The following is a 10,616-nucleotide window of genomic DNA, read 5'->3' on the forward strand; positions in this document are numbered from 1 at the left end:
CGGGGAACCAGTGTAGGAACCCAAGTGGGTGGCCACTGTTGCAGCCACGGGACACAGGAGCACAGGGTGGCCGCAGTGGGTGCCGGGACTTGTGCCCGGGAAATAAGTGCTCCGAGTCGGCCACGGGACCGGCCAGCTGGATTGTCCTTCTCAGGACCCACGACGAGCAATAGAGAGTGCGGCACTGTGGGGGCAGCGGGAGGGACCCTCACAGCCTGTGTCCCCTGCAGAATCGTCTGCGTTGGCGGAGACGGCATGTTCAGCGAGGTCTTGCACGGCCTGATCGGCAGGACGCAGCGGAACGCCGGCGTGGACCAGAACCAGCCCAGGGCAGCGCTGGTACCCAGCCCGGTCAGGATCGGCATCATCCCTGCAGGTCGGGCCGCCGCTTCCTCCCCCTGCCCTGGGCCATCAGCTTGGTTTTCCTTCACACTCATTCTGTTACTGAGACGGTGATTTGAACACCCCACGGTGCAGACGTTGTTGAGAGAGAGCTCGTGACCAAGTAAAGGATCCCTGACGTGTATCTGAGGGAATCCTGTCCTCCTTCCCCAGACGCCTGCTTCCCACAGGCACTGAGAAGCTGGCGGCTGGGGGACAGTCTGCTCCCAGAGGACTGACCAGTTGGTGGGGGTGGGAGGCACGGGGGGCACCAGCTGGGGGGCACGGGGACCCCAGAGCACAATAGAGAAGGAAGGAAGCCAGGGAAGCAGGTAGTTTTCTGGAAGTGGCTTGTAGCCCGGACCAGGGGGTGGGGGGCACTGGGGGCTGGGGGGCGACTCATGCCCTGGGTGGGATGGGGGCCAGGGCCTGTTAACCCCGTGGGCCCCTGGGCTGTGTCCTGAAGAGGTCTGGCTCAGGGTGGGTTTTTTGTTTTTGTTTTTAAGATTTCCTTATTTGAGGGCTGGGGGGAGAAGGGGCAGAGGGAGAGGGAGGGGGAGAATCTCAGGCAGACTCCCTGCAAAGAGCGGAGCCCAACGTGGGTCTCCATCCCGTGATCCCCAGATCACGACCTGAGCTGAAACCAAGACTTGGACGCCCAATGGACTGAGCCGCCCAGCACCCCTGCTCAGTGTGTTTGTGTCTATGCAGGAAGCACTAGTTCTTTGAAAAATCACCGTGTTGAGCGAATCCTGTGCATTGTGGGTTCGAGGCTCCGCACACAGGCTGCAGGCGTGAGGCGCGTGCCCAGCGCCGGGCCTGCCCCGCGGAGGCCGCGACACGGGCTGGCTGTGCACCGGGCTCTGGCAAAAGTCCCCCGTGGCGCATCCTGTCATTTCGTTGCCGCCACAGCTGTGTGGGAGCTGCCATCGTGGTCCCGCTTTATGGGCCAAGACGAGCCGTCACAAGGTCGCCCAGAGGGTCCTCTCTGCCAGTCAGGAAAAGCCTTTGTCTTTTCCGACAGACCGTCGTTTACGTAGTGGCCGTATTTCTTCCTGCCTGGTTATAGCTCACAGCTCTTTTCCCAGGTTAGGCTGTTGTCGTTTGAGTTTGCATGCGGACTGTTCTGGACTTCGTGGATTTTGTTTTTCTATCTGCTAAGCTCTTTTTCCATGACGTCTTTTACGGCCATTTGCCCGCAGTAGCACTGCCACTGATAATACCCAAAGCTGCTAACATTCCCGAGGAGCGTGGAAGCCCCTGCAGCGCCCACATGTCAGCAGCGTCGTGAGGACGGACGGGGTGCGTGCTGTGTGCGTTCCGGGCCTTGGGGCCAGCAGAGAACAAGAGGGGCATGGCCTCTGCCCACACAGGAGGCCCCAGTAGAGGGCGGAGGGCGGATGGGAATGAGCGGTGTGCCCAGGAAAGGGGGCCCGCCTGGCAGGGGTGTCAGGAGTGGGGTCACCGAGGGGCCTGGACAAGGGCCCAGCAAGGTGAGATGCCGCGGGAGGAGGTCGTAGAGGCTGGTGGGCAGTGTTGTCGGAGGGGGCTTGCACACCACCTCTGGCGCTGTTCTGGGCGGTGTTGCCCGAGCCCTGGGGAGGACACCGGTGCTTGGGCTGGTGGCCAGGTGGTCGGCCGTGACTCGGCAGTAGCTTTGCAGCAGAGCCGACAGGCATCGGATGGAGGAATGGGGGTGGAGGCAGCAGATGGAGGAATGAGGGTGGAGGCAGCAGGGTGATCCCGTGAAGTTGGTCTTGGTAACTTGGGGGCATGAAGACAAGGCATCCAGGTGGGGGCGAGAGTTCTGATGGAGATTAGAGATGGGGCTCCTTGGGGGCCCTGAGGCCAGCAGCCAGAGGAGCGGTGGTGCGGGATTGGGGCTGCGGGGGTCTAGCTGGTGTGTCACAGCCTCGGGGTGGCTGGGATGGTCCAAGACAGAGCATGTTAGAGACCAGATCACTGCTCCAGCTGCCTTGAGTACGGTGCTGATGCTTTATAAATCCTAGTCTCTGTCTACTTGAGGATTTAGAGGAAGGAGCCAGTCCACAGGAGGGGGCCCTCTCCCTGTGCCTCCCGTCCTTGTTTCCCTGCGGCACACCTGAGCCCCCGCGCCTCTGCCGACTTGGTGCTGGAACCCCGTCTTGACGCCCGGTCTGAGCCAGACCTTGCGCTTCCAGCTGGGGCTTCCTCTTGGTTAAAGCCTTGGCCACACGGATGTCTGAGGAAATGCCCGGGGAGTTAGGTCATATCCGAGAGATGAGCTGTTGAAGGCACGCTGGAAGTTAAAAGGGAGGAACAGTGTTTTGGGGACTTGTCTGCCGACACCCGGGTCCCTCCAGCTGCGCCAGGCTGGCCTCTTCCAAACGTGAGGTGCCCACGAGCCGAAGGTCCCTGGAGCTCAGCGGTCATTCAGTCAGTCCGTGATCGCACATGTGAGCAACGTGGGTTTCCCAGCCCTGCCGTGGGCCCAGGAGTGAGCGAGGCGGGGCCCCCAGGATGCGGGGAGGCCAGCTGTGGGTACAGAATGCAGAGAGCAGAGGCGGGGCGGGGGGAGCACACCATTGCAGACAGGGTGCTCTGGGAGGCCTTTCGCCATGACACTGTGCAAGGACCCGGAGTGCGGGGAGGACAGCCCTGTCGTTGGGCAGCAGGGGCCCCGCAGGGGCCGCAGGGCAGGAGCGAGTCTGGCTCTGGCTACGCTGTCAGGCCAGGAGGCGAGAGTGGGGAGCAAGAGGCAGGGCACAGGGAGGAGGTACAGGCAGAGGGCGGTGGTCCCAAGAAGGATCTGGAGTAGGGAGTAAGCTGAGTGACAGCCTCCTTTAAAAATCTGACTTTTTAGCAAAAGAATCCCCGAAATCTGTCAGCAGCACAGGTCACCTGCCATATTAATTGCCTGCAGGACCGGGTGACAGAGAACTATGTCCTGCCAGTCCAGGGCCAGGGTGTGGGAAATCCTAGAACGCAAGTATGCGGGGCCGCACCCCAGCCCGGCCGGGGCCTGGACGCCTGACCAGGAAGGCCGGGCACCCACACCGCCTTAGATGAGACGTGTCTGGCAGCTGCGGACAGCCAGCGCCCTCCCTGGGGTGCGGTGTCACCACGGCCCGCTCTGCTGCGGTTCTGCCGGGCGTCCTGGCACACGCGGACGTGAGCCCCGGGAAGTTCCGTCCCGAGACCGTGCCTCCCCAGTGCTGGCGTCTGGCCTGGGTGGACCCGGACGTAGAGACGCCTTCAGGGGCCTCGGGTGCAGAGGCCACGGTGCGGGACAGGGGCCGGACGCTCCTGGCAGAGCTCCTGCTGGGGGTACGAGGGCCATCTCTGCGAACGCAGGCGAGTTCAGGACTCTGATGGGCGTGTGTTGTGAAGGACGGCTTGCCAGGAACGTAAACAAGGCCCCCGGCACGCAGGGGGAGCAAGTGGGCTCCGTTCTGGAAAGTTCTGGGGATGTGAAGAACTACCTCAGGGTAATTAAAAGCTCTTCTAGAGTTTGTTCTCTTGGAAATGTTCATGCTGGGTATGCAGGCACCCTTCATCATAAAGATGAGGGCGTCGGAGAGTCAGAAACCCCACGGGTTTTCTTAGATACTGTTGCTGTTCATTTTTAACATTTTAAGACTTACTTGTATGGTCTTAAATGTTTATTTAAAAATGTTTACTTTTAGGCTCATTTTTGGAATGTCACTGAAATTTTCAGGTTATCAAAACAAATACGCATATTAAGTACACGTGTGTGTGCGTAACTTCCCAGCCATGAGAAGTCATACGTCCACTTAGATGAAGTAATTCAGAACCTCCGCTCTGATGACAAACTGGCCCAGAGTCTGTTATGCGAAGACGTAACACAAGGTGCTTGCAACCCAGCCATCCATCAGGGACCACGAACTTCCCGGCTTCATGGGACATCACCTACGACGGGAGACTCGTCCGTTGTTCTGGGGCCCAGTGCGAACACCCTGGACCCTGCTGGTGTTCAGGCTTCCGTGCCGTTAACACCGGTTGTTCTCGGACGGGTCCAGGGCTGCGGGTCCGGTGTGTGGCAATATCGTGCGGTCCTGGGTTGTCACGTGCTTCATTCTTGGGAAATCCACACGAGGCATCTTTCAACTGGTCAGCAGATGTGTTAAAATTCAGATTGCTCAGCCCCATCCCAGACCTGCTGAGTCAGAACCTCGGGGGAGCGGGGTCAGGAATCTCTGTTACAAGTACGCAGCCCACTCAGGCCCAGAACAGTGACCTGGATTATGCCCCAGCTGGAAGCTGGACAGACCTAGGGAGTGTCTGTAGCAGCATCACCACGCCCTGGGGATCCTCGCCGGGTGCCCTGAGGTCACCCCCAGTTCATGCACGAGCACATCAGTGGGAGGCGTGTGCTCGCTGAGCTCCGTGGGGTCCGCTCCTGTCTTGTCAGGTGCAGGCCGTGAGCCAGGGTGCCGGCGTCGGGGCGAGGCTGTGTGTCACTCTGTTGGAAACCGGCTGCAACTTTAAATTATTATAATGATATTAAAGATCTTTTCCTTTCCCTTATTCAGGGTCAACAGACTGCGTGTGTTTTTCGACAGTGGGTACGAACGATGCAGAAACATCTGCTCTGCACATCATCGTGGGTAGGTCCCTCTTGCGGGCACGGACCGTGGGAGAAGCTCCGTGCAGCGGCGGGCTTGCGGACCTCCCTGGGCCTCCCGCCAGCAGGGCTCCGCGTGGGCCATGGGTCCCTGCAACCTCCCATCTTGTCCTGTCTTCCCGTGGCCATCGGGGGGACCTTTCATCAGCACAAACCCTGCTCAGAGCCCTCTGATGCCAGCTCCGCAGCCACATGCACCCTGTGACCCGACCAACTGCCTCAGTGCCCTGTGTGCAGGCCGGGCCAACCCTCAGGCCCGGACACGCCCACACTCGCCCGGTGCTCTGCTCTCTGGTGCTCTGTCCAGGACGCAGCCCCCGTCCCCACAGGCTTGCCCAGCCCGAGTCCATGGTGCCTGCGATGCCCCTTCCGTGTGGCCTGTACTAGGCACCCACACGCTCGGCCCAAGGGTGGGAGGCCACCTGTGTTGCTCGGCACCGGCTCAGAAAGCCAGGCATGGCTCCGGAAGCTGCTCAGACGGCCACGGTCCCCGCCGCGTAAGCACGTGGCTCCCTCCCTGTCCCTGACGATGGTGCTTCTGCCATGTGACCCGAAGCCACACAAGTGCTGCTGACGAGTCGCCCGTTTATGATTGTTCAGAACGCGGGCGCCTTTCCTCCCATTCGTGGCACGGAACACGCTCCACGGGGCCGTGTGTGTCCGTCCCAACAGGACGGCTTTCCAAACCTGTTCTGGAAATTCTCATAAAATTCTGTCATTTGAGTGAAGCACAGGCGCCCAGCCCCCCAGGAGAACGGCCTCCACCCCTGCCCCGGTCATCATCTGCGTCTGCGCGTGCTGGCGAGGCCCCATGGGGGCGGGAGGGGGTGCGGCGTCGGAGTGGAAAGGGCATTGTTTCTCTCCGCAGGGGACTCGCTGCCCATGGACGTGTCCTCTGTGCATCACAATAGCACGCTGCTGCGGTACTCCGTGTCCCTCCTGGGCTACGGCTTCTACGGGGACATCATCAAGGACAGCGAGAGGAAGCGCTGGATGGGTCTCATCAGATACGACTTCTCAGGTAACTCAGGGAACGCACGCACGCCGTGTGCCCATCCAACCCCCTGCACCGCGCCCGTCTCCACAGACAGACGCCCAGCCCCCTGCTTTCTGCGGCCGCAGGTGCTCGTCGGACAGGTTCGGGGCGCCCGCAGGGCAGGGCCAGCAGCCCTGGCCACAGACCCGTGCTCCGTACTGGCCGCAGGGCTGGAACTGGTGGGAACTGGGAATGGTTGCAGACTTCGCGGAACAGGGACGGTCTGCTCACGTCAGGCGCTGTCGCCTTCGGACAGGAGTCTGACGGTGCAGAGTCTGGTGGGCACGTCTGCCGCCCGCACGTGCTCCTTGGCTGAGTTTGAGCAATGTCCTATAGGGGGTCCCTGCTCTTTCCAGTTTGCTTTTGGGCAAATCTATTAAGTTAAATGAAGAAGTGCAGGTATTAAAATCTGAACCCTTTTCTCAGGAGAGAAAGGGTCGGCAACGCTGAGCTTCAGGTGCTGTGAAGACCTACCTAAATTAAAAGCACAGGTGGCTTGAAAGTTAAAATGCAAGGAGCTCCAAAGACATAGATCTGATAAACCCAAGTCAGGATAAGGAACGACGAGGCAGTTAGAAAACATGGGAACCTCGGGGAGACTGGCGCCGTCCTGACTACCCGCTGCTGAGCTGGCCTCGTCCGGCCCCCAGTCACCCCTCCACTGGGACACAAGGCGCACCGCATCCACACCCCCACCGGGAACCCGAGACGCCGAGATGCTCGGAGGCAGTTCTGGAGGCGGACGGGAGACTGACCTTCTAGGGCCTGTTGGGCATGCGCGTGGTCCATCCAGGGACAGGCAGAGACGGTCACGCCGTCCAGGAGAGAGGCTGCCTGCAGGACCAGGCTGCACACCCTTCGTGTTAGCAGGAGCCGAGTTGGAAGGCTGTCCAGCGGGGAGAAGTAGGGGGACCCAGAACCATCCATGGGGGACAAGCAGTGGAAGGTGGACTCCAGGGGCCCTGGGAAGTGCTTCTCCACAGGAGAGGTGGTTCCGGAGTGTATCCCAGGTGCCTGGCCACATGTAGGTGCTGGCAGAGCAGCCCAGAGCCCGGGGCTGGGGGGTTCTGTGCTGTCAGCATCACACCAGCTGTGACCGTGGCCAGCACCAGACCTGCATCTAACTTGGGGCGTGGTGTAACTGTTACGCTTGCAGGACATGGCACGGTCCCCACTGTGGCCTGGGGCATCCTCAGGCCCCATTCTCACGTCCTGCTGGGCTTCCTCCACTCAGCGGGTTGGGTTCATGCCGCGCACATTGGGGTAGATTCAAGGCAGGCCAGTCCAGCTCAGAGTGGACGGCTCACTGCAGTCTGTCACGGAGGCCAGCCACAGTCCTCTGGTGGCAGTGGTGCCGTGGACTTCATTGGAGTTCTTCCCAGACGCCAGAGTTGTCCTGGGTGGCCTTGGGCGGCCGAGCCTGGGAGACACCGGGGCGCCAGCCAACAGTCTGGAAGGAGCAGAGAGGGGGCTGTGGTGGCTCTGCCCTTCGAAGCGTCTCCTTCAGTGCAGACGTCAGGGGCTCCAGCAGATGCCAGCGACCTGTGGGCAGGCCAGGAGGGGTCATGGTCGGGGGCAGCCCTGGTGACCAGGTGCCCCGCATGGCCTGATCCCTCAGTGCTCCCATCCCCCAGGTCTTGGAACGCGCTGGTGGCGTGGGGGGTGGTGTGTCCTGGAGCAGATGCAGCTGACAGCTTCGTGGCCAGGAGGGGACGCTAGGCTGATTGCTTTGTGCTCTGTTCTCAGGCGTGAAGACCTTCTTTTCGCATCACTGCTACGAAGGGACAGTGTCTTTCCTGCCGGCACGACACACAGTGGGGTCTCCGAGGGACAGGAAACCCTGCCGGGCAGGGTGAGCACAGTCTTCCACATGTTTCTGCTGCAAAACGCGCGAAATACAGCCGGGCTGTCTGGGGGGGCGCTCCTACTATGGACGCGGGGCATTTCTCCCTGTGGACGGGGAGGGTGGGTCTCGCGTGCCCAGCGATACTGTGGCTCGGTGCAGGGCCTCCGGGGTCACGTGCACCCAAGCTCCTTTCCTTCTTGAAGGAAAGGATTCGAGACCATAAACAGAACAGTGAGAGGCAGCAGCTGTTTTAGCTGTTGTGTCTCTAAGCTGAAGTGATGAGCTCCTCTCGCCCGCGTAAACCCTTGTCCCCGGGGCAGGGAGTCCAGTGGTGCCCAGGACCGCAGATACCGTCCACGCTGACGATGAGTTCCCAGTCGTCTACTTGCTTGTTAGCGACTGGAACCCAGAACCACTGTATTATCTGGTCTGTGGGGTTCGTACCTTTCTTGGCCTCACTCCAGCCGGAGCTCTGCTAACTCGGGGGCCAGGCAGACCTGCTCTCGGCACGGCCCCGTAGGACACTCTCTGTTCTTAAGATGCTCCCAAGTGTTAGAGCAGGACTCGCGGACACGTGTAATTGTTACAAAGAACTAATTTGGAGAATTCAAATTGGCGTGTAAAGGCAACACCATTCGCTAAGCGTCTGACCCCGAGTTTGCTGTCACACGAGAACCGTCGCGGTCCTTCGTCTGCCGAGCGCTCGCGCAGCACACCGAGGCACTGATGTCCTTGTCTTTCAGATGTTTCGTGTGCAGACAAAGCAAGCAGCAGCTGGAGGAGGAGCAGAAGAAGTCGTTGTACGGCTTAGAGAACACGGGTAACATCTCTGACACAGACTCACGGTCACAACTGTGTGCAGAATTGCGCGTTTTTGAGTCTCAGAGGGCATGGCGGCTTCCCGCTGCCCGTCTTTCCCTTCGTCGGTGCCGCGCAGCGCACCCCTTTCTCCCGAGCTCCCGGCGGCAGCAGGTGGTTGCCGTCTGCCAGCCTTTGGGGAAGCACAGATCGCAGGGAGACGCCGCTGTTGGGGCTCCCGTCCTCCACGCCCCGCGAGCACTCCTGGGACCTGTTCAAGCCTTCGGGCTTTGCCCGACGCTCACGAGGGAAGGGGCGCAGCGGCGTTGCAAACCTGTCTGTGTGGACGCTGAAATTAGAGTCGTATAGCACGTCCATATGTCACAACATAGGTCTCTTGATTTTTTCCATTTAAAAATGTGAAAATTACTCTTGGCTCACAGGCCACGCAGAATCAGGTGGCACCCACACTTGGTGACCCCCGTTCTAAATTGTTGCCCAAAAGTCCCCACCCACGTGAGGACCAGCGAAACAGCTCTGCGTTTTGGGAGGCGACCCTCTGGGCCCGGCATTCGGCCCAGGATTCTTTGGCTGGGGCTAGGGGGTCAGCGGCGCGGGGCTTCTGTGGAGACGGTCCCGGGACGCCCGCCCGCGTCTAACGTCCCGTCCGTAATGCCTCTTTCTGCGTCAGAGGAGGTGGAAGAGTGGAAGGTGGTCTGCGGGAAGTTCCTGGCCATCAACGCCACAAACATGTCCTGCGCTTGTCCCCGGAGCCCCCGGGGCCTCTCCCCGGCCGCCCACTTGGGGGACGGGTCTTCTGACCTCATCCTTATCCGGAAGTGCTCCCGGTTCAACTTCCTGAGGTTTCTCGTCAGGCACACCAACCAGTATGACCAGGTGAGCGGTGGGCTCGTGGGGCTCGGGGGGCAGCTTCCTGGGGGGGGGGGGCTCACCCGCCGGAAGCTCCTCGTCTCAGGTGCTCCTCGTAGATCTCGCTAAAAACAGTCTCCTCCAGCACACCTTCCCACAGTCGCTGGCATCCCTGCCGTTCACACAGCAGAAGACCCCACATCTCACGATATCGAGAGGCCTGGAGCTGTGGGTCAGGCTCTGATCTGAGTGAGATTTGTCAGTGGTTCTTTGTTGTTTTTTTAAATTGTATTTAAGGCCTACTCTAATGGTGTTTTTATGTGGCTTTTAAAACACTGCTTGTGAAAAAGGTAAAGAATTCTACAAGTTACTGCTAAGGAACCACCAGAATCCTTTTTTTTTTTTTTTAAGATCCATTTATTTTTTAGTGAGAGCAGGGGGAGGGGCAGAGGGAGAGAGACTCTCAAGCAGGCTCCACACTCAGTGCGGAGTCCGACACGGGGCTCGATCCCATGACCCTGAGATCACGACCTGAGACGAAACCAGGAGTCAGACGCTTAACCAACTGAGCCACCCAGGCGCCTCTGCCGGAATTCTTTAGAAAGCGCTCGTCGCTGTGGACGCCGTGGGAGGCGGGCGTCTGAGCTGCCGGCGTGCTGCCCGCGGCCCGGCCTCCCCGGCACCGCGCCTGGGACAACGCGTCCCCGTTCTGTGTCTCTTGGTAGTTTGACTTCGCTTTTGTCGAAGTTTATCGAGTTAAGAAGTTCCAGTTTCTGTCGAAGCACGTGGAGGACGAGGACAGCGACCTCAAGGAGAGGGGGAAGATGCGGTTTGGGCCCATGTGCAGCGACGCCCCCCCCTGCTGCTGCGCCGTGTCCAACAGCTCCTGGAACTGTGATGGGGAGATCCTGAGCAGCTCCTCCATCGAGGTCAGGTGCGTGCCGTGCGCCTCCCGGGCTCCGCGAGCGCCGCGTCCTGCGGCCAAGAGCGCACCATAATCACGTGCGTCTCCACATAGCACCCGAGGCACCATCGACTGGCTTTGGGAGATACTGGGGCGT

At 60.3% G+C, this 10,616-nt stretch overlaps 1 protein-coding gene across 2 annotated transcripts in view; it reads left to right on the plus strand.

Annotated features, from left to right (window-relative positions):
• CERK (ceramide kinase) overlaps positions 1 to 10,616 on the plus strand; it is a 38,585-nt gene that overhangs the window by 24,652 nt on the left and 3,317 nt on the right. For both annotated transcript variants that reach the window (XR_015727064.1, XM_045779491.2), the window contains exons 6-12: positions 231 to 376; positions 4,914 to 4,988; positions 5,874 to 6,026; positions 7,788 to 7,893; positions 8,631 to 8,707; positions 9,377 to 9,582; positions 10,281 to 10,489. Coding sequence is in view for 1 of the 2 variants with exons in the window: in XM_045779491.2 (XP_045635447.2) it covers positions 231 to 376; positions 4,914 to 4,988; positions 5,874 to 6,026; positions 7,788 to 7,893; positions 8,631 to 8,707; positions 9,377 to 9,582; positions 10,281 to 10,489 (972 nt within the window). In the remaining variant the exon portion in view is untranslated. The remainder of the gene's footprint in view (positions 1 to 230; positions 377 to 4,913; positions 4,989 to 5,873; positions 6,027 to 7,787; positions 7,894 to 8,630; positions 8,708 to 9,376; positions 9,583 to 10,280; positions 10,490 to 10,616) is intronic.

This window comes from Ursus americanus, chromosome 17, assembly GCF_024610735.1.
Source record: "Ursus americanus isolate L20-20 chromosome 17, mUrsAme1.1.p, whole genome shotgun sequence".
Lineage (NCBI taxonomy): Eukaryota > Metazoa > Chordata > Mammalia > Carnivora > Ursidae > Ursus > Ursus americanus.